A 24,517-nucleotide genomic window follows, 5' to 3' on the forward strand; every position below is an offset into this window, starting at 1 on the left:
TCCCTTTCTCTTTCTTGCACTCACTAATTCTATGCCCTACCTCACCACATCCAAAACAAGCACCTAGAGCCCATCTACATTCATTCTTCTTATGTCCTACTTTCCCACATCTATAACACTTCTCTTCACGGATACAACTACCTGACCTACCTTGCGGCGCACTAGCACTCATATCCCTCCAAACCTGATTCCCTTGCCTAAACCCTTCATTTGTCCTTACAGGTATTCCCACATTACTCGCCCTAACACTCCTATCTACTACACTATCAGCTACCCTCATCGGTCCTCTCATAACAGCATCTCTAAAACTAACAAATTCTGGCACACTTTCCTCCATTCCAGTTCTTACACTCACAGATTTACTTTCTTTCATACACCTATCCAACTCGTAATCCTCAACTATCTCTAAAATATCATCCCATGTCAATCTTTCTTTCGTCCACCTCATTTTCTCCTTCCGTTTCAAATTAACAAACTCAGCCACATTCTCGGGTACAGTAGCCAAAAACTTCTTCATTAACTCCTTATTCTCATTTATACCTTCATCCCCATACTTCTTCCTAGCTAAAGTTTCCAACCTACATACGTACATTGATATCGCTTCTCCTGCATTCATCCTTGCCTCATCAAAATCATTCTTACGCTTATACTTAACACTCCCTTTCATACGTTTTACCTGCTCAATTATTCTCGTTTTCACACTTTCATAATCAACGTCCCCTACACTCATTATCACTCCATACATCGTCAACAAATACCCAGTCAAATATTCTCCTAACTCCCTAGCCCAAACTCTTTTACTATCACCATACTTATCCTGACAATACCTCTCATACTCCTTGAAAAAATCATATACATCCCTACTGCTATGCTCATTGAACCTTTCACACCGAGGTACCTCTCTCATAAACACAGTCTTACACACATCACGTTCATTCTCACTGCTATCATCACTGTCTACTCCCTTGTTACCTTCTTCCTCATTCGAATATAATGAATCCACTTCCACACTTAAATTCCTATCCTTAACCATTCCCTTCTTACCCTTTTTCTTACTTACCACTTTCACCCATTCACGATCGTCCTTGCTATCAGCCTGATACTTTTTCTTCTCTTTCTTCACATCACTTTTACCTTTCCTTTCATCTTTCCTCTCACCTTTCTGTTCATTCTTACTATGCCTAATTCCCTTATCTTCAATATCACCATCACTATTACTACTATCACTATCACTTCCTTTCCCATTATCACCTACCTTAACCTTCTCATCCACTATTAACCCATTACCCGAAGCTGAGGACACTCCTCCGACTGCACCTTCACCCATTATAGTTTTCATCATCCCCATGACTTGCCCCATCATAGCTTCCAATCGGTTCTCCATCCGTTCCTCATTCTCTTTCATCCTCATCTCAAAACATCCTTCCACTTTCTCTACAGTTCCCTTCAACTCCCTAAGCTCCTTCTGCATCGCCTCATTCTCCCAGTTCAACCTCTCATTCTCTACTAGCAACCTCTCTTTCTCAACTATCAACATCTGCTCCCGTTCTTTATAATGCCGCAATTCCTCCTCCAAAGCCTATAATTTACCTTCCATTGTCGTTAACCTTAAATCTAAATCCTAAATATAACCTTTGTGAAAGAGTCTCGTTCAATCCCACCTCGACTGTCCCTGTTCGGGCGCCAAAATAATGTGGCGGGATGTTTAAAAAACAAGCCCCACACCCTGAATCACACCTACAGACAATTGTCTCAACAAAACAAACTTTCCCCTTACGTTATCTATACCAGACTCTTTAACAGAAGGAAAAAAAAAAACTAAACATAACCTTAAAACTATATTCTCAAAAACTTACACTTAAAACTAGAATCAACTGCATCCAAAACTTAACACTAAATATACAATAAACACCATTCAAATAAACCAAAAAAACCTATCAAAACTTAACATTAACCTCACACCACCAACACCAAAATATGTACGTATATATATTTTATGGACTCTAACAGTCGTCCACACACTGCCAACTGTCTTTTGCAGCCCACTACCACAGCTTTGTGGTCAACAATCCACTCGGTGGCCATTTGCCATAACTGTCTCAGTGATTGGGGTGGTCGTTCTAATCATAATCATCATCATCATAAACATCATTATTATCAGCAATCTCAATTCACAGGCCTAGGTCATCAACAGTTCAGCAATCCAATAAAAGTCCAAAAAAAAATCGTATACAGGCCAGGTCATCAACAGTTCAGCAATCCAATAAAACAGTCCAAAAAAATCGTATACAGGCCAGGTCATCAACAATAATCCAATTTCTAACTTGAGTCTCTCCAAAGGAGGAATCGCAGCCTGCCAAAATAAAAAGAAAAACACTTACGAACACTTCTAGCTAACTGAACTATCGCACTATAATCAAAGATAAATGATAAATTGTTCCTATCATTCACAATCACGACAAGCAAAGATAAACAAAACTGTACTTACTTTGAAAATCAAAAAACACTTCCACGCTGGTCGAAAATATATAAAGAGTTATCCAGCACTCACACAACTGCCTTATGCTGCAGTCAAATAAAAAAAGCATTCGCTCTGAAACATTCACCACTGTCGTAACCTAACTAAAAAATGTAAACAAACAATCTCATTTGTACCAACAGTCTTTCTCACCACCAACGATCATTCTCTAACTACCACTTGCTCTTCGGCGCGCACCGCAGTCACACAAACACACAAACACACACACACTCTCGCGCGATCTAGCAAAACTAAAGCAAATGAAATTCTCTCTCTCTCTCTCTCTCTCTCTCTCTCTCTCTCTCTCTCTCTCTCTCTCTCTCTCTCTCTCACAGGATTTGGCAAAACCAAAAAAATAAAAATAAAGCAAAAATAAATCCTCCACAATACGATTGTTTTAACATACGAAGTACTTTCTGGAACGAATTAAGATTGTATGTAGAGGTATCACTGTATAAGAATGAGAGCTGGTGGTATGCACGAGTCGAACCAAATTTACCACAATAGGTTGCCAAAACTGATAACAAGGTATTATCCTAAATGATTTCAAGATAGAATGGAATAACATAGAAATAGTGGATGGTTTGTGTCTAGGAAAGCTTTTTGGGTTGAATTTTATGAAACACACTATTACTTTTTTTTATTTTTATAGCCCTCTGTGCCCCCTAAAAAGGGCCTTAATCTGTTATTATTTCTTTCTAGGTACGGACAAAGCCCCTTACACTCAGACGGGAATTTAGACTGGCCCATATGGCAACAGTGGAGTTGTAACCATGGTGCTTGTCTGTGATAGAAGGTCCCTAATGTTCCAGTCCTCTGTTGTGTCAACGAAGAATTGATGGTTGTATGGTTGGATATACCATTGGGCTTAGCAAAATCAGGTTGGGATGCAGTTTATTCAGCTTGATTGCTGCCTGAAGATGGTTGCAGGGCTAGTGCCTGGTAGGTCAGCACAGGTCAACCCAGTTCGACCCAAACAACCATTAAGCATAGCCCATTTATAAGTTGGATGGAGTCACTTCCCAGACTTGTAATTGACGTTGGTGTTTTCTGAAAGTGAAAAGTGACCCAGGTGGAGTTTTGGAGAAATGTTTTGAGGGGTGTCATAAACATTAATACTTCACTGTGTGGAGGATTTTTTTTTATTTCTATTTTTTGTTTGCCAAATCCAGAGAGAGAGAGAGAGAGAGAGAGAGAGAGAGAGAGAGAGAGAGAGAGAGAGAGAGAGAGAGAGAGAGAGAGAGAGAGAGAGAGGTAGTGTATTGAATGTTTGTTGTGAGAAAGACTGTTGGTATAAATGAGGTTGTTTGTTTACTTTTAGCTAGGTTAGGACAATGGTAAATGTTTCGGAGCGAATTCTTTTTTGATTTGACTGCAGCCAGAGGTAGTAGTGTGAATGTTGGATTATCATTACTATTGATTTGACCAGCGTTGGAAGTGATCATTTATTTTTTTGAGTGAGTACAGTTTTGTTTATATTTTCTTGTTGTGATTGCAAATAATAGAAAGTTTATTTATCTTTTATTAAAGTGCGATAGTTTAGTTAGCTAGGAGTGTTTGTAAATGTTTTGTTTTTCATTTTCAGGCCATGATTCCTCCTTGGAATTCCTTATTCCTTTGGAAAGCAGAATTTTGTTTGATTGAAGATAGTGTTGATGGCCTGGATTGTTCTAAAGGATTTTCATTCGACTGCTCTTTGAAACGAAAGACCTATTGATCTCTGGACTTTGAATTTGTTTTGGATCTGTTTATTATGTATGATGATGATAAATATGATGATGATGATGATGATTACGCTCCTGACTCAAGTTAATTAATACATTTTTTGGATTGACTGAGAGTCAGTGTTGCCATAGTGTGGCGTTGCAACCTGTGTTGTGGCATTGGGCTTTAAAGGACTGTTAGCCATTGTGTGGACGAAGGTGTCCACACACATATATTATATGTTTAAGTGTTTTTTTTTTTTGTTGGTTTTTGTTAGTGCTAAAGTTTTTTGTGATTTATTTTGAATTATTTGAATGCATTTTTTTTAGTATTAAGTGATTACTATAGTTTTAAGGTTATAGTTGTAAGTGTGGTTGCTGGTGTTTTTTTTTTTTTTTTTTGTTAGAATATTCTAGACTATAAGGAAATATAGTTTTAAGGGAATGTTTAGTTTTTTTTACCTTTTGTTATAGAGTCTGGTATAGATAACGTAAGGGGAAAGTTTGTTTTGTTGAGGCAATTGTCAGTAGGGGTGATTCAGGGTGTGGGGCTTGTTTTTGAAAACATCCTGCCACATTATTTTGGCCCTCGAACAGGGACTGTCGAGGTGGGAGAGGAAGCTGGACTCTTTGACAAAGGACTGAAATAGGAAAAGAAATTAGACTAAGGTTGATGAAAATGGAAGAACAATTAAAAATATTAAGGGAGGAATTGCGGTTTGTTAAAGAACGGGAGCAGAAGCTGATAGTTGAGAAAGAAAGGTTGCTAGTAGAGAATGATAGGTTGAACTGTGAGAATGGGGCCATGCAGAAGGAACTTAGGAAGCTAAAGGGAACTGTAGAGAGAGTGGAAGAAGGTTTTGAGATGAGGATGCAAGAGAATGAGGAACGAATGGAGAAACGATTGGAAGCTATGATGGGGCAAGTAATGGGGATGATGAAAACGTTCAACGCGTGAAGGTGCAGTCGGAGGAGTGGCTTCTGCTTTGGGTAATGGGGCGATAGTGGAAGTGAAGGCTAAGGTAAGTAATAATGGGGAAGGTAGTGATAGTGAGATTGAAGATAGGGGAATTAGGCATAGTAAAGATGAACAGAAATGTGATAGGAAGAATGAAAGGAAAGGTAAAAGTGATGTGAAGAAAGAGAAGAAAAAGCGGCAGGATGAGAGCAAGGATGATCATGAATGGGTGAAAGGGGTGAGTAAGAAAAGGGCTAGGAAGAATATAATCATGGATAGGAGTATGAGTGTGGAATTAGATTCCTTATATTCTAGCGAGGAAATAGGAAACAAGAAGGAAGGTAGTAGTGATGATAGCAGTGAGAATGAACGTGATGTTTATAAGACTGTGTTTATGTGTTTACCTCGGTGTGAAAGGTTCAATGAGCATAGTAGTAGGGATGCATATGAATTTTTCAAGGAGTATGAGAGGTATTGTCAGGATAAGTATGGTGATAGTAAGAGAGTTTGGGGTAGGGAGTTAGGAGAATATTTGATTGGGTATTTGTTGACGATGTATGGTGTGATAATGAGTGTATGTGACGTTGATTATGAAAGTGTGAAAAGAAGAATAATTGAGCAGGTAAAACTTATGAAAGGGAGTGTTAGGTATAAGCGTAAGAATGATTTTGGTGAGGCTCAGATGAATGTAGGAGAATCGATATCAATGTATGTATGTATGTAGGTTGGAAACTTTAGCTAGGAAGAAGTATGAGGATGAAGGTATAAATAAGAATAAGGAATTAATGAAGAAGTTTTTGGCGACTGTACCTGAGAATGTTGCTGAGATTAGTAATTTGAAACGTAAGGAGAAGATGAGGTGGATGAAAGAAAGATTGACATGGGATGATATACTAGAGATAGTTGAGGATTATGATTTAGATAGGTGCATGAAAGAAAGTAAATCTAAGTGTAAGAACTGGAATGGAAGAAAGTTTAATAGGATTTGGTAGTTATAAGGCTGGAATTTTGAGAGGGCCAATGAGGATAGCTGATCAGGTAGTAGATAGGAGTATTAGGGCGAGTAATGTGGGAATACCTGTAAGGACAAATGATGGGTTTAGGCAAGGGAATCAGGTTTGAAGGGATAGGAGTGCTAGTGCGCAGCGAGGTAGGTGAGGTAGTTTTATCCGTTTAGAGAAGTGTTATAGATGTGGGAAAACTGGACATAACGAGAATGAATGTAGATGGGCTCTAGGTGCTTGTTTTGGATGTGGTGAGGTAGGGCATAGAATTGGTGAGTGCAAGAAAGAGAAAGGGGTAAAATGTTATCGGTGTGGTATGACTGGGCACATAGCGAGTGGATGTCGTAGTAATCGTATGAATGTGATTTGTGGTAATTGTGGTAAGGATGGTCATTATGCTAGAATGTGCAAGGAGCCGCGGGGTAAGTGTACTGAATGTGATGTAGATGGGCATGTAACTAGAGTATGTAGGAAGAAGGGATTAAGTCAGCCAGGATGTTCGGGAAACTAGAGTGTAAGAGGGTTCAACTGTGTGAGTCCTCCTGTGTGTGTAGAAGGAATAGGATCAATGTTCGTGAGAATGGGATGAATAATTGGTTGGAAATGAGTAAGTATGAACCAAGTATGCATGAGAAGTTAGGGTTGGAAAATAAACAATTAGTGTTAGTTGAATATAGGAAAAACAGGTGTTTGAAAGTTTTTAGTTAGGAGAAAGTGCAAGGGAAATGTATAGGTATAGGTAGGAATCTGGATATGCATGGCAAGGGTGTAACTGTACAGGTAAGTGTTGGAGATAAATGTATTAATACAGATGAATCATGGCTGAGTATGAATGATACCTATAGTGTGTGTGGTTTTTCCTTAGATGATGTAAAAGAAAGTATGATGAATGCAACAATGAGAGATAGGAGAATGATAAGTAGTATGAATGAATCTTTTATTAAGTAGAAAATCGTTTTGATGAAATGGATGAATTGCTGATGGAAATAAGTGAGATTTTAGGGCCAGATGAGAACGAGGTAGATGGGATAGTGCATGATATATTAGATGATAGGAGTATAGATGGGAATCAGAACAGGACAATGAATGATAGCGATATGGAAGAACTGAATGAGAGAGTATATGAAGGCCCAGTTACTCGAAGTAGAGGTCCTGTTCCCGACTGCGACTGGGTTATGAAAAAAAATTAGGAAAGTGTTGTGTAGAACGATTTGGCAAAGTAAGGGGAAAGGAATGTGGTGGAATTTAGTTTTATCTTATTATTTTTTGTTTGCCAAATCTAGAGAGAGAGAGAGATAGAGAGACTGTGTGTCAGAGAGAGAGGGGTAGTTAGTGTATTGATTATTTGTTGTGAGAAAGACTGTTGGTATAAATGAGGTTGTTTTTTTACTTTTAGCTAGGTTAGGACAATGGTAAATGTTTCGGAGCGAATGCTTTTTTGATTTGACTGCAGCCAGAGGCAGTAGTGTGAATGCTGGATTATCATTATTATTGATTTGACCAGCGTTGGAAGTGATAATTTATTTTTTGAGTAAGTACACTTTTGTTTATATTTGCTTGTTGTGATTGTGAATAATAGAAAGTTTATTATTTATCTTTTATTAAAGTGCGATAGTTTAGTTAGCTGGAGTGTTTGTAAGTGTTTTGTTTTTTTTATTTTCAGGCCATAATTCCTCTTGGAATTCCTTATTCCTTTGGAAAGCAAAATTTTGTTTGATTGAAGATAGTGTTGATGGCCTGGATTGTTCTAAAGGATTTTCATTTGACTGCTCTTTGAAACGAAAGACCTATTGATCTCCGGACTTTGAATTTGTTTTGGATCTGTTTATTACGTATGATGATGATAAATATGATAATAATGATGATGATGATTACGCTCCTGACTCAAATTATTTAATACATTTTTTGATTGACTAAGAGTCGGTGTTGCCATAGTGTGGCATTGCAACCGAGTTGTGGCATTGGGCATTAAAGGACTGTTAGCCATTGTGTGGACGAAGGTGTCCACACATATATTATATCTTTTAAGTGTTTTAGTTTGTTGGTTTTTGATAGTGTTAAGTTTTTGTGATTTATTTTGATTTATTTGAATGCAGTTTATTTTAGTATTAAGTGATTACTATAGTTTTAAGGTTATAGTTGTAAGTGTGGTTGCTGGTGTTTTTTTTTTTTTTTTTTTTTTTGGTTAGAATATTCTAGACTATAAGGAAATATAGTTTTAAGGGAATGTTTAGTTTTTTTACCTTTTGTTAAAGAGTCTGGTATAGATAATGTAAGGGGAAAGTTTGTTTTGTTGAGATAATTGTCAGTAGGGGGGATTCAGGGTGTAGGGCTTGTTTTTTAAACATCCCACCACAACAGGAGCTATTAAAATGGCATCTCTGGTCGTAGGCCCAGGAAGTGAATTCAGATGTTAGGAAGAGAGTGACTGTTTTGGAGTTTAGTCTGATTTGTTCCAGAATCATCAAAACCCCTTCCAAGAATGAGAGATTTAGGCACTACTGTAGTTGGTCAGAAAAGTTTCGATAACAATGTAACATTATCACAGAGCAGGTTTACAATTGGAGATTTTCTAGACATTGCTATTGTGGGCCCACAGAGACCTGCACAGCGTCGTGTGCGGCCGTACTGTTCAAAGGTTAAGAATGTTTAAGTAACTTAGCAGCCTAATGGTAGATTGGATATTGATAAGGACAGTATTGATTTAGGGAAAATTATTGTAGTACAGTATTTTCACAGTTTTATATTTCTTTATGGATGTTTGATTTGATATTGTTTAGAAAACTTGTGAGTGTCCAGCATATGAATAGTTTTTTTTATATTCAAATCTCTTTTTATCTTGTTATCTTGAGGTTGGAGTGTAAAGGAAGGCTAATTTTGCCTTTAATTGCTTATTTGAATTGTCAACACAATGTTAATGTAATCTTAATAGTTTTTTCTTTTTCATATAAATATTTTGTTTTTTGTTTTTATGAAGACAAAAATTCATACCAGTTCCTTACACCACTGTGTCCTCTTCTCAATCACTGTTTTTTTAGAATTGTTGAGTATTAAACACAGAAGCTTGGTAATATTATTATATTTATTAACAGCTAAGCTACAACCCCAGTTGAAAAAAACAGGATGGTATAATGCCAAAGGCTCCAACAAGCAATAATAGTTCAGCGAGGAAAGGAAGTAAGGAAATAGATAAATTTCGAGAGAGGTGATGAAGAATTAAAATAAAAATTTAAGAATAGTAACAGCATTTAAACAATCGTCCATATATAAACTATAAAAAAACTTAAAAAAAAAAACAAAAAAAAAAAAAAAAACAAGAGGAAGAGAAATAAGATAGAATAATGTTCCCTCAAAGCAAGAGAACTGTACTCTACGACAGTGGAAAAGAGAACCATGGTACAGAGGCTATGGCACTACCCAAGACTAGAGAACAATGTTTTGATTTTGGGATGTCCTTCTCTTAGAAGAGCTGCCTACTAAAGCTAAAGAGGAAAGTAGCCATTGAACAATTACATTGCAGTAATTAACCCCTTGAGCAAAGTAGAATTATTTGGTAATCTCAGTGTTGTCATGTGTATGAGGACAGAGGAGAATGTGGAAGGAATAGGCCAGACTATTCGGTGTATGTGTAGGCAAATGATAAATGAGACGTAACGAGAGAGAGGGATCCAATGTAGTGCTGATTAGCAAGTCAAAGGAACCAATAACTCTTAAGTAGTATCTCGACGAGTACCCAACTATTTACTAATGGTGTCCGCAAACTTATTTTATGTGGCGAGCAGTTATAAACCACGAACCAGGATCATCGTCTCATCTTGAAAGCCAAATACATTTGATTTCATTAAAAGTTTATTTCTTTACATTATTTTTTGTTATGTGCTTTTTTATACATTGTTTGCTATAAAGTTATATTTTCATTATTGAAAAAACATGTAACAAATAATAGGTATGATTATTTTGGGAGAGTGGAACAGATTAATAGCATTTCACTTTATTTTTATAGAGAAATTTGATGTGATATATGAGCAAATTACAAGGCCGGTGACGTCGCAAATTAAACTCTTAAGTCATAGTTATTACTGTACTTGCAGGATAATCTGTACAGGAAATTGAAAGGTAGATTTAAATTATTAGCCAGTACATAATTGGGAAAAAAACATTAAATAAATCATTGAGCATAGTGCTAAGATTTGTTATCATACGAAAATTTTAAGTAATTGCTGCTTTCAAAAGGAAAATGTCTGCACACAACCTTGGTGGTTCATTTTTGTGTAAAAAAAATCTAATAGAGACAAGCTGATATCAGTTAGTGTGCCTCTTTAGCAACTTTGCAGGTTTGGGATGCAAAGATGTCACAACTTCTGGTTCTACTGTATCAAGAGACGGCGCTCAGTACACCTAAGCCTTTCCTTATTTTGTGTCATTTAGGCATGGAGATATTCTGTTTAGAATTATCATCAGCTATTTTATGTAGCAGAAATTCAAAGCAAACTTACACTATTGCAACCAATAGAGCTCATTTAAATTATGACATTACACTATTAGTGTAGATACTTTCCTGACGTCACTGAGAAGAAATAATGCTGTTGGCAACTTTTGTAACAGACGATGGTTTTACCCATTAATGAGCTCTTACAAAAAGTGTATTTTAAAGTGCAACCAAGGAGAAAATCACAAAATCCAATATTGGAATATTTCAAGATATAATAAATAAATATATTTTCTTGCCACCTCATATACACCACAACCATTTTAAGTCTGTGCCATCTGTAAAACTGTTGGATGGCATTCGTTCATAGTAGTGTCCCAGGTACTCCCTACGGGCCAACCAAGGGAAAGGCCCGTGCCAACAACAAGTGTTGGCTTTAATACCCCAACAACAACAACATCCCAGGTACTGGAACTTTTCAGTCTTAGTAAGACTTTGGAGTTACTCTGCACCAAACCAAATGGCTTTTTTCTGGCTTATTCCTTGGCTTCTGTTTATTTGAGAAGATTTTGTTGTTAAAAGTATCCTCTGTTATCTGGTATTTTCTTATAATTCATAAATATCTCCTCTTTTTATTTCTCCCTCATGTGAATGATACAGGAAATAAAAGGAAAACGAGGCAACCAGTGCTCAAACTCAAATATTTACAACAGTCAAGCATATATTACTATTGTTATTAAGTTGTGTTTTACTTATTTTATATTTCCAGATTTTAACCCCTTACAGGTTCTAGAGGAAAAGTTCGTGTTCATAACAAGTGATAACTATGGAACATTATTTAAAGTGGTCTTTGGAAAGGAGAGAATTTACTTAAGTAAAGAAAGATTTCTGCCATCGCACGTGGGATTTGCTTGTCAGAGAGGTTCTCCCATCATAGATGCACTCACTCTCATGTAAGTTTAATGTTCTGTTTTGTGAAGAAAGGTACTAGGTTGCAAACCTTTGCAAAAATAGCCATGAATTAATTAAAATTCCATAACTTATTTTTTGTTGAGGAGTGAGGGAGGTTGCAAGACCCTCATAAGAAAGATAAGAAAGTTAAAGATCCATATGTTTAATTTTGTAGTTTCATTCTGTACATACTGCTGCATGTATGAATATCAAGGCCTTTTCTTCCATCTGTAGGCCTTCATATCCTTCTATTGCCATCTATTTTTTCCACATGGTCAAGCCCATCAAATTTATTTGATTCATTTTGCCATTTGTATTAACTATTTAATCCCACTTTGTTCATATCCTCAAAGCTCCCCCTGTAAATTCTTATAAAGTATGTATTATGCACTTCAATTACAGACATTCTTATACACTTTCACTTCAATTTTAAAAATATTTGATTGCTCTCAACATTATACATTTCATACAATAACTTCAACAAACTTCAGATTGGGTCTCCACTTATTGTTTTACAAGCTTTTTTCTAAGTCTTATGAAGCCACACAATTTATTTCCTTTATTTAAAACCTAGAAAATGTTGGGGGTTTTGTCAGTGCGTATGGGCCAGGTTGTGAGAAAAGTGAAGAAGAGCGGAATGAGTTCTGGAATGAATTAACTAGGTGTGTAGAAGGACGGGGTAGAAGGAATTATGTAGTTGTCATGGGTGACTTAAATGCTAGAGTGGGCGCTGGAGAGGTAGAAGGTGTCATTGGGAAGTATGGTGTACCAGGTGAAAATGAGAGTGGTGAGAGACTGGTAGATATGTGTGTTGAGCAAGAGATGGTGATAAGTTCTAGCTTTTTCAAAAAGAAAGAAAAAAACAAGTATACTGTACATGGGTAAGAGTGGCAAATGGAAGAGTGGTAGAAAGGGCGTTAATGGATTATGTGTTGATAACTAAAAGAATGCTTGGAAGAATGAAAGACATGCACGTGTTTAGGGGTATGGCTAACGGTATGTCTGATCATTTTTTGGTGGAAAGAAAATTAGTTGCAGCAAAATAGTGGGGGAATAGAGTGGGTGGATGTAAAAGGGAGCTAGTGAGGGTTGAAGTAAATATCAAGAAAGGTTGAAAATGGCATATGACGAAGTGAAAGTAAGAGAAACGTGTAATTTAGAGGAGGAGTAGAAGTTAGTAAAAGAAAATTTTGTTGGGATTGCAAGTGATGTGTGTGGCAAGAAGTTTGTTGGAGGCAGCATGAGGAAGGGCAGTGAATGGTGTAATGCAGAAGTGAAGGCAAAAGTGGAAGAGAAAAAGAGGACTTTGAAGAATGGCTGCAGAGTAATAGTGTAGAGAAATATGAAAGATATAGAGAGAAAAATGTGGAAGTAAAGCGCAAGGTAAGTGAGGCAAAGAGGGCAGCTGACCTGAGGTGGGGTCAGGGATTGGGTCATTCATATGAAGAGAATAAGAAGTAGTTTTGGAAAGAAGTGAAGAGATTAAGGAAGGCTGGTTCAAGAATTGAAGAGACAGTGAAAGATGGAAATGGAAGGTTGTTAAAAGGAGAGGAGGAGAGGAAAAGGTGGGCGGAATATTTTGAAAGTTTACTGAATGCTGAGGGAAGCAGATATAATTGCTGTTGCAGGTGTTGAGGTGCCGGTGATGGGAGATGAGAATGAGAGAGAGATTACAAGAGAGGAAGTGAGGAGAGCACTAGATGAAACGAGAGTAGGAAAAGCATCTGGTATGGATGGTGTAAGAGCTGAGATGTTGAAGGAAGTGGGCGTGACTGTACTTGAATGGTTGGTGAGATTGTTTAATATGTGTTTTTTGTTGTCAATGGTACCAGTAGATTGGGTTTGTGCGTGTATTGTACCACTATATAAGGGTAAGTGAGAGGTGCATGAGTGTTTTAATTCAAGGGGTATTAGTTTGTTGAGTGTGGTGGGAAAAGTGTATGGTAGAGTACTGATTAATAAGATTAAGGATAAAACAGAGAATGCAATCTTAGAAGTACAAGGTGGTTTTAGAAGAGGTAGGGGTTGTATGAATCAGATTTTTACAGTTAGGCAGATATGCGAGAAATATTTAGCAAAAGGTAAGGAGGTGTATGTTGCGTTTATGGATGTGGAGAAAGCGTATGATAGAGTTGATATGGGAGTAATGTGGAATGTGATGAGGTTATATGGAGTTGGTGGAAGGTTGTTGCAAGCAGTTTCTACAAAGGTAGTAAAGCATGTGTTAGGATAGGAAATGAAGTGAGTGATTGGTTTCCGGTGAGAATGGGGCTGAGATAGGGATGTGTGATGTCGCCGTGGTTGTTTAACTTGTATGTTGATGGAGTGGTGACAGAGGTGAATGCTTGAGTGCTTGAACGAGGATTGAAACTGGTAGACGAGAATGACCATGAATGGGAGGTAAATCAGTTGTTTGTGGATGATACTGTACTGGTTGTAGACGCGGAAGAGAAGCTTGGCCGATTAGTGACAGAATTTGGAAGGGTGTGTGAGAGAAGGAAGTTGAGAGTTAACGTGGGTAAGAGTAAGATTATGAGATGTACGAGAAGGGAGGGTTGTGCGAGGTTGAATGTTGAATGGAGAGTTACTTGAGGAGGTAGATCAGTTTAAGTACTTTGGGTCTGTTGTTGCAGCAAATGGTGGAGTGGAAGCAGATGTAGTCAGAGAGTAAAGGATGGATTCAAAGTGTTGGGAGAAGTTAAGGGAGTAGTAAAAAATAGAGGGTTGGTCATGAATGTAAATAGAGTTCTGTATGAGAAAGTGATTGTACCAGCTGTGATGTATGGATAGGAGTTGTGGGGAATGAAAGTGACTGAGAGACAGAAATTGAATGTGTTTGAGATGAAGTGTCTAAGGAGTATGGCTGGTGTATCTCGAGTAGATAGTGTTAGGATTGAAGTAGTGTGGGTGAGAACGGGTGTAAGAAATGAATTAGCAGCCAGACTGGATAGGAATGTGTTGAGGTGGTTTGGCTATGTTGAGAGAATGGAAAATGACTGATAATAAAGGTGATGAATGCAAGAGTTGATGGGAGAAGTACAAGAGGAAGGCCAAGGTTTGGGTGGATGGTTGGAGTGAAGGAAGCTCTGGGTGATAGGAGGATAGATGTTAGAGAGGCAAGAGAGCGTGCCAGAAATAGGAATGAATGGCGGGCGATTGTGACGCAGTTTCCGGTAGGCTCTGCTGCTTCCTCCGGTGCCCTGGAAGACCACGGAGGTAGCAGCAGTAGGGGATTCGGCGTTATGAAGCTTCATCTGAGGTGGATAATGGGGGAAGGTGGGCTGTGGCACCCCTAGTAGTACCAGCTGAACTCGGTTGAGTCCCTTGTCAGGCTGGGAGGAACGTAGAGAGGAGATATCCCCTTTTCTGTTTCATTTGTTTGATGTCAGCTACCCCCCAAATTGTGGGAAGTGCCTTGGTATATGTATGTATTTAAAACCTTATCACATAACCGATCAATAGCCAGGACATATATATATATATATATATATATATATATATATATATATATATATATATATATATATATATATATATATATATATATATATATATATATATAGGCCTATATATATGGGATTTATCTTTAGACATTATTAGATATACTTGATATCGTTACATGATGTTTCGATAGTGGGAGTACTAATATTACTTGGTAAAGTATCGAATGGAAATCACTCAATTTCCGGGTTCTCCTGCCGCCACTAAATATGACGTCACCAGATATACAGTATTTCTTTTCTTAAATTTAGAGTAAATAGTACTTTAAGCTACTCATAACAACTGATACAGACCACTGAAATACTTGGTACTTGGTATCATTAGTGGATGTTTCAAAGATGGTAATAATAAGATGACTCTGTATCAAATCTGTAAGAAATCCTTATCTGCCACTTGCCCTTCGGCCGAAATATGACGTCACCTAACTTGTGCACTGTGATTGTGATATGAACTCGACAAAGAATGACTTATAAAAAAGGTAAAACTATTCTCTATTTTTCTTGCCAGAAAAAAATTCAAACTTATCCAGCAAAAGTATTTTATTTTTATAATGTAAAAGAAAATATATTACTTTAAGAAAATATTTGTTGTATTAGTGTACTTTCATTAGATAAATATTGATCTACTATCAAAGATGAAACGCGTAAAATGTGATATTCTGTCCTAGTTGTAGAGTCGAATTTACGCTACGCAGTACTAACAACAACTGATAAAGACTTATGAAATACTTTGTATCATTACTCGATATTTTGATTATGGGAATACTAACAAGATTCAATAGCCTATTGAAAGGCAATCAATCGATTTGCATGCTCGTTTTCTGCGGCTTTGTCAGAAATATAATGTCACCAGACATATGATAGAGCATGAACTCGACAGATATTAAAACTTTGCTTAATATTTTTCAATTTAAAATGTATACTGTATACTGTATTATCAATAAAAGCATACTAACTCACTATGATACATTAATTCATTTATATACAGGGCAATAGATTATTTTTAAGGAAAAAGTGACGTCATTACAGTGAAGAAGTAGTCGTAAAGTTGAACAGTCGTAAGTCACATACGGCATAATTCGACGACTACCTATATATATATATATATATATATATATATATATATATATATATATATATATATATATATATATATATATATATATATATATATATATATATATATATATATATATATATATATATATATATAACGGATTTTGAGCGAAGCGAAAAATCTATTTTTGGGTGAGATAGCCATGGTGTCCTGATGGAAGGTTCCTTTTTGGTAGCTTCCTTGGGTATATAACTACTAAGATATTCCCAGAGAATTTAACCACATGTTATCACAGAATTCTAACTTCTGGAGCGAGTATCCTAAATGTGGCAAAATTTCACCGGTTTATACTAAATTGCCCGATGTGCTGGGCTGATCACAAGGTCTGAAGGACTAACCTCTCAAAACCATTGGGGAAGTAAGTAGAATATGGCTATTTTAACAAAATTTATTATAAAAATAATAATCTAATACGAGAAACATTAAAAATAAACCTTTACTTGACATACAAGAACATGTGCGTGACCGGAAAAAAACTATGTCTGCATCGGACTCAAGATATTAGCAAAATTAATTGAACATTTATAAAGTTATCTTGATAAACGCCTTACCGAGACCTTTTGTCGTACTTTACACAATAACACTGATCCCCTGGCACAAGGATCGATGAAATATTAACAGATACAAACTTTACATAACTCTATCAAGACCTACATGAAAACCGACCTGGGTACACTAGGGTGGGGAGAGAGAACAATTAGATAGAACTTACTGTGGTTGGGGATGTCGGATCAAAGAGGCAGAGCGAGCCTCTGCAACCTCCGATGTCACCTTTTTCCCGCAATTTTTCCTGAACCTAAATTTCTAGATTGGATTTTTTTATCATGTTACAATAGAATGACGTTATTTTTCTTAATCTTAAATTACAAGTGGTTGATTTCTTTAGTCTCAGCGCCTCCCCTACCAGGCGGTTTCTCTTTTTGGTTCTAAACATTCTCGTCTTGAACGACATTCATTCGCCCGCGAGTTCTCTCCTCTCCCTCCAATTTGACGTAATCGTAGGAGGAGTCAAATGGCGGGAATTTTGATTGATCAGGTCAAAATTCCCGACATCCTCCACGCCCCAAAATAAGGAGCGATGAAACGTTGGTCAATTGGATAGAGCTGGACTCGGGGTGGGGGGATTGACTTACTCCGAGACTCTGTTAGGCTCGCTGCGTAGCGCTCCGCAACGCCTCGAACAGAGTACGCATAATATACAACACAGTAATGTTACCCCAGGGCAATAAACACAATCAATAATAAACATATAGTCATACAACAGTTCAAATTAGGCAATGGGCCTAGCAATTCTAATGTACTCGTGTATAATACACATAAGGAACAGCAGAAATCAGTGATAATGTACACGTACATATTACAAAATTCAAATGGCAAGGCAATTAGGCAATGGGCCTAAGACAATCAGAAAATGGCAATGGAAATGCATACATAACAATTCAAATGCAAAGGCGATTAGGCAATGGGCCTAAGACAGTCAGAAAATGGCAATGGAAATGCATACATAACAATTTAAGTGCAAAGGCAATTAGGCAATGGGCCTAAGACAATCAGAAAATGGCAATGGAAATGCATACATAACAATTCAAGTGCAAAGGCAATTAGGCAATGGGCCTAAGACAATCAGAAAATGGCAATGGAAATGCATACATAACAATTCAAGTTCAGTCTGCCTTAACTCACAATAATCGAGACTTATATAGCGCTGCTACATGCAGGCTGTTACTTAATGGAGCACAAGAGGGAGGGGCTGGTTCTGTGCAACGCTCGGTCTGTACACATGAGAGACCTTCCCGTCCCCGTTCTCCACCCCCTACGCACTTCCAACTTCCGCAGATTCATGCACACCTCACAAACTCCACCCTCCCTACCTTCCAGATAGGACACGCCCCTTTTTCACTCATTGTTTACAGCTACGTTTTATATATCGTCACCTTTCAGCAGACAGTCCATCAGTTCTCGCTGTTTAGCGGCAGCCCTTCTCAATGGGCGTGCAGAACGTCCTTGTGCGTTCGTCTGCTCTGATTCAGTTTCATTTTCATTTTCACTTCTTTCACTAACTGCATAGTTCTCACCTTTCTCGTCGTTGTCGTCCGTTCCTGTGGCTGGTTGTTGAGTTGTCGTAGCTGGTGCCATATCCTGGTCGTCCCCAGACGTCTCCGCTATCCCTGGCATTCCTGCTGTCGAACTGTACGCGCCCTCTTCTCCGTCATCGCCGTCGTCGTCGTCTTCTCCTCCATCGTCATCCTCAGAGGGGGCTATTTCTAGGGGAACCAGGTGGCTGACAGCTCGCAGCGACTCGACACCCTCAAACAACACTTTAGCCAAACGCACGACTCCGTCGTCGTCAGGATACGTCTCCACGACACGTCCCAGAGGCCATGTAGCTCTTTTCTTATTTTCTTGTTTAACCAGCACGGTGTCTCCGGGGTGCAGCTTGGAGGGTTCCCCGGACCGACAGTCGTGCCGGGCTCTCAAGGCACTCAAGTATTCCCTTCTCCATCGTTCTCTGAACGCCATCAGTGAATCTGTGAGTCTTATGTAACGATCACGTAGCTTCCGAGAGGTGAAGGTTGCGTTGAGATGGTCGTCCGGTAAGATTGGTGCTATGAGGTGGACTTGGTGTCCTCTTAGCAAATGGGAGGGGGTGAGGACTTCATCCTCGCGCTCGTCACCGCTGTACATAAGCGGCCGATTATTCACCACTGCTTCTGCTTCTTTCACGAGGGTTAGCACGTGGGCGTCCGGCAGGTACTTCTTTCCGAGGGCTATCTGGAGGGTCCGTTTCGTGACTCCTATCAAACGCTCGAAGAACCCACCTTTCCAAGGTGCACGGGGCGTCTGAAACCGCCACTTTATGCTAGTTTTCCTCAGGAACTGCTGGACTTCATCTTCTTTGTAAAGTCCCTGCAGGAGGTGGCTGGCAGCCTTGAAGGTTTGATGGTTATCGGACATGATGAGCTGCGGGGCACCATGGGTGACACTAAACCGTCTTAGTGCCAACACGAATTCTTCTGCTTCCAAAGAGGGACAAAAGTCAAGGTACACGGCTATGCTAGCCATGCAGGTTAGGATAAGTATATATCCTGGCCGCGTTTCGGTTTGAATGGCTGCTGTGTGGTCCACTCCGACCGCTGTGAAGGGTTTTGTGAGGGTGATCCTTTCCTTTGGCAGGGGGGGGGGTGGTGGTGGTTGTCTCGTTAGAGGCTGGAAGGCTAGCTTGCATTCGGGGCATTGCCGTACGGTTCGCTTCGCAATGGAACGTAGACCCGCCATCCAACATTTCTGTCGAAAGATACCTATTACAGTATTCACCCCACAATGCAAATGTAACTGATGTAAATAATTTAAATACATCCTAACTAAATGCCCTTTGGCTGGCAAGAGAATTAACTGATCAGTTTCTCCTACATGGGACACTCGTCCCCTGGTGCAGATGAGATTATCTATTAAAACTAGATTCAATTGTCTGACAAAATTAGCAACTTCACGAGGGGGTCTGACTCTGCCCTCTAAGTAGGCATAAACAGTAGGCAAATAATGTTTTTGCTCTAATTGGACAACAATACTGAATGGGTGCCGTTCTATCTTAGCAAACTTCAAAATTAGTCTGGCTACTCTCAACAAGAATTGGAACCCTACTTCCCTTTTCAGGATGTCCCAAATCTCGCCTGGGGGGGGGGGGGGTAGGACACATCTCCTCCCTTAACTCCTGTACCGCCGCTACTACGTGAATTTGGTGTAGTGGATCTTCCTCCTTGCAAGGAACAGGCTTTCCCGTGGTCCTGAGGAATTCTGGACCGTTCCTCCACAGGGAGTTAGCTTGCAATTGTCGAGCCGTTGCACCTCGGGATAGGATATCGGCAGGGTTCGCCTGACTAGGGACATGGTTCAGACTGAAACTACAAACCTGCTGAATAAAAATAATCTCCGCCACTCTGTTAGAAACAAACACATTTTTATTAGACCTGGCATCGGGAGATGCTACCCATGCCAACGTTACCTTACTGTCGGTCCACATTACTATTTCCCGTGGCTCGATCAGTTCCTTGAGTGTTCTTGCTAGTCTGCTGCCTAACAACAAGGCCAGTAGCTCTAACTTGGGGATCGTCAGTTTGCTCATCCCCTTCGGAGTGATCCTCATTTTACTGGTAACCAAACTTACCCGATTGCAATCGTCCCTAGTATATGCCACTGCTCCATATGCCTTACTGCTGGCATTGGTGAACACATGAAGTTCTAAACCCCTTCTTCCTATCGATCTTTGAAAGGTAATGTCGCTCACCGCTTTCAAATCACTCAACAATTCACTTGCCTGTTTAGCCTTTTCTTCTCCTAACATGTCATCCCAACCTACATTATCCTCCCATAGTTGTTGGAGGAAAAGTTTTCCCCTTACAAATAATGGGCTTATCAAACCTATCGGATCATAAATGGAGACTAATAGGGAAAGTACCCTACGCTTCGTAGGCACCCATCCCTCCCCCAACTCACAGATCCTTTTACTTTCATTCACACACAATCTGTCCACGTCCCGGGCCCATCGCAGCCCGAGCACGTTCACACTCACAGGCTCACTCCACTGTTTCTCGCTATCGAAGGCCAAGTGATTGCTTGCCCACCCTTCTAAGGGCATACCCGCCCCTTTTAAGATGTTATGAACAGACTCATGCTCTTGCCTCATATGTTCTAAATCCTCAAACGTGGCCAGATAGTTATCGACATAAAAAGATTTTACTAAATCTGGATGCCCTTCCTCTTTAAAATGACAATTTAATATCTGCTGTAGCAACAATGGACTTGCTGTGATGCCGAACACCACGACTCTAAAGGCGAAGGTAAGCGCTCGACCAGCTGCCTCGCGCCACAGAAATCGTGTGTATTTGGCATCACGAGGATCTAACAAAACACGATGGAATGCTTTACTTATGTCGGCTAACATGGCATATCGGTTCAACCTAAACTTTATGATTAAACTATATGCTACCTCTACCAAATTGGGCCCAGGTAAGAGACATTCATTCAATGACTTGCAACCCTTTGACTTTGCCGAGGCATTGAACACGATTCTAAGGGGGGTGGTATGGCTGTCTTTCTTAACACCAAAGTGTGGCATGTAATAACCTTCCACTATGGGATTTTTCACCTCTGATATAAAACCTGCTTCGATATATTTATCTATCACTCCCTGATATTGTTCAAAATATTTCCTATCCTTTCTGAATTTGGTCTGCAACGACTCTAACTGCACCACAGCATTACGATAATTTGTTTCTGGCCTAGCATCCGACCCGAATGGTAGACTAACCTGATATCCCTCAGGTTTTCTTACAACGCTTTGCGATACCTTTCGCACGGCCTCGGCCTCGCGAACAGTGTATTGCTCAGATGGGGCGATGCCAACACGGTCTAATCGCCACCACTCGTCTACATCACACAGATATGGCTCGTCCGTGATTCTGCACACTCTCAACGTTCTTACTTGTTCGACCTTTTCCCCTTGGAACAGCCACTGTGGCACCTTCTCGTACGGGGACATACCATTATGCGTCAAGAAGAGATTTATCCCATCTATTTCTTCAACACCTATAATAAAATAGCTAAAATAATCAGCCCCAACTAATATGTGAACGTTCTTCATGGTATCTGATTGGTTTGCTGGATCGGCTAACGTGACTCCCTTGGTCAACAGATGCTGTCTGACCTTTACATAACCCACGTTATGTATCGGGACGTCCACGTGTTCGTGTGGCACGAACTTCATACGCACGATTCTTTTCCCCATTTCAACCCTGCAACTTACTACATCGTATTGTCCGCTTATTTCCTCGGAACCAAACGTAGCTATATTCAAGGATACTCTTCCTACCACCGGTAGGCCTAATTGACGGGCAATTTTTGCTGAGATGAAGCTCCTCTGGCTTCCTGAGTCGAGAAATAGGTGGACTCGCTTACTACCTTGCTTTTGATGAATACCTGCCATGGCTGTTGGCAAGATAGTGCATGGGAGGTCCACATCAGACCTCTGCGCAATCTTTGCGCTTGTGCATGGTATAGATTCTACTTTAACTTTGGATGGACGGGGGGCAGTTTCGTTCTGCGCAGGCGTCGCATTTACTACGTGGTGGGACGTTGTTGATTGACTATTACTACTATGACTAGGGATTGATTGCGGTCTACCCGCATCGCAAATTGCAGTGTGGTGCTTAGCATTACAGTTTCTACAGGAATTTGAAACGGGACATTTATCGCTACGATGGCCTGATTTCGTGCAATTAAAACAAAGACCCCTTTTTAGCAAAATGCGACGTCTAGCAGCAACGTCAGTGACTTGGCGACATCCATGAGGCGGATGCCGTTTGCTACAAAAAGGGCAGGAATTATTATGGATGGGATGGGTTTTCGGTCTTACACTACTGTCTGGTCTTTTGTCACTCTCAAGACTGTCGCCTCTCTGCAACACATCGTCTTCTAGCATTCTCACAATAAAATCTATTGCCTCAAAAAACTCGTCCAAGGTATAGTCGCATTTTCTCAAATGCTCTACCACTTTGCGGTAGAGCTTTCCCTCTGAAAGTTTTTGATTAATGAGGCTCATGACCATGCCCTGGCCTATGTCATTGGTACTCAGTCTTTTGATTTGTTCAATAATGATGGTCAACTCAAAACGGAACCTTTTGAGTTCTACTGGGTTTAGTGACGGCACAAAGATGTTGGCTAATTTACGGTGCAGAATCACGAGTGTATGGTGCACGTTGCCATATTGCTTATCTAATAGGTCTAATGCTACACTATAGTTCGCGGCGGTTACACTTAGAGATTTGATGATTCTAAGTGGCTCTTTGCCCAACGTCCCCAATAAATATGTGAATTTAGACACTTCGTCTAAATCAGCTCTTCTATCCACGTGGATTGTGAATAGTTCATGGTATGATGCATACTCTTGCACTTCCCCTTCAAACGTGGGGAGAGGCAGCGGCTTCAACCTGGGGAGGGCAACATTCCCCGTTGAAGGGCCTTTCACTTTATCTATCCTATTATACAATAGGGTGGAAGCACGTGTAGCTTCGCTTAACATGTGCCTGATTTGGGCCTCGATACTAGATTCTAGTTTCACGCGCTGGCTTTTATATAGTTCTTTAAGCTGTCGGACCTCTGCCTGCAACTCCGTTACCAAATTCTGGTAAACGAACTCAGAGTAGGTCTCTATCAGCGCCCTTTGCGTTTCGCTCATTAAGTCCTGCACTAGGCCCATCGACGCCTCGATATGAACGATCGTGGACACCGCCATCTTAATTAACTTTACTTTACGTTTTGGGGGGTTTGGCAAAGCAAGGAAAGAAATGTAATTTTACGTTAAGAAGGGACTCAAAGAAACTGACCCACGTGAGCGATCGCACATCGGGACATAGACAAACCTTTAATTGCTACTTCTCTCCCACCCTCAAAACCTCATATTTTAATTAAGTCCCGTCCGGCTCTGGGAAGCGCTTGTGATCCGGTTCGAAGGACCAAATGTGGCGAAATTTCACCGGTTTATACTAAATTGCCCGATGTGCTGGGCTGATCACAAGGTCTGAAGGACTAACCTCTCAAAACCATTGGGGAAGTAAGTAGAATATGGCTATTTTAACAAAATTTATTTTAAAAATAATAATCTAATACGAGAAACATTAAAAATAAACTTTTACTTGACATACAAGAACATGTGCGTGACCGAAAAAAAACTATGTCCGCATCGGACTCAAGATATTAGCAAAATTAATTGAACATTTATAAAGTTATCTCGATAAACGCCTTACCGAGACCTTTTGATGTACTTTACACAATAACACTGATCCCCTGGCACAAGGATCGATGAAATATTAACAGATACAAACTTTACATAACTCTATCAAGACCTACATGGAAACCGACCTGGGTACACTAGGGTGGGGAGAGAGAACAATTAGATAGAACTTACTGTGGTTGGGGACGTCGGATCAAAGAGGCAGAACGAGCCTCTGCAACCTCCGATGTCACCTTTTTCTAGTAATTTTTCCTGAACCTAAATTTCTAGATTGGATTTTTTTATCATGTTACAATAGAATGACATTATTTTTCTTAATCTTAAATTACAAGTGGTTGATTTCTTTAGTCTCAGTGCCTCCCCTACCAGGCGGTTTCTCTTTTTGGTTCTAAACATTCTCGTCTTGAACGACATTCATTTGCCCGCGAGTTCTCTCCTCTCCCTCCAATTTGACGTAATCGTAGGCGGAGTCAAATGGCAGAAATTTTGATTGATCAGGTCGAAATTCCCGACACTAAAGGTTTCCCTTTAAGACATCGTATATCAAC

General features: G+C 39.6%; 1 protein-coding gene across 12 annotated transcripts in view; it reads left to right on the forward strand.

Moving 5' to 3' along the window:
- LOC137650248 (probable glutamate receptor) overlaps window positions 1–24,517 on the forward strand; it is a 514,807-nt gene that overhangs the window by 387,323 nt on the left and 102,967 nt on the right. For 8 of the 12 annotated variants that reach the window (XM_068383530.1, XM_068383542.1, XM_068383532.1 and 5 more), the window contains one exon: window positions 11,399–11,565. The exons of the other annotated variants lie outside the window; for them this stretch is intronic. In XM_068383530.1, the coding sequence (XP_068239631.1) occupies window positions 11,399–11,565 (167 nt within the window). The remainder of the gene's footprint in view (window positions 1–11,398; window positions 11,566–24,517) is intronic. 12 annotated transcript variants of the gene reach the window in all.

This window comes from Palaemon carinicauda, chromosome 11 (assembly GCF_036898095.1).
Source record: "Palaemon carinicauda isolate YSFRI2023 chromosome 11, ASM3689809v2, whole genome shotgun sequence".
NCBI classification, from domain to species: domain Eukaryota; kingdom Metazoa; phylum Arthropoda; class Malacostraca; order Decapoda; family Palaemonidae; genus Palaemon; species Palaemon carinicauda.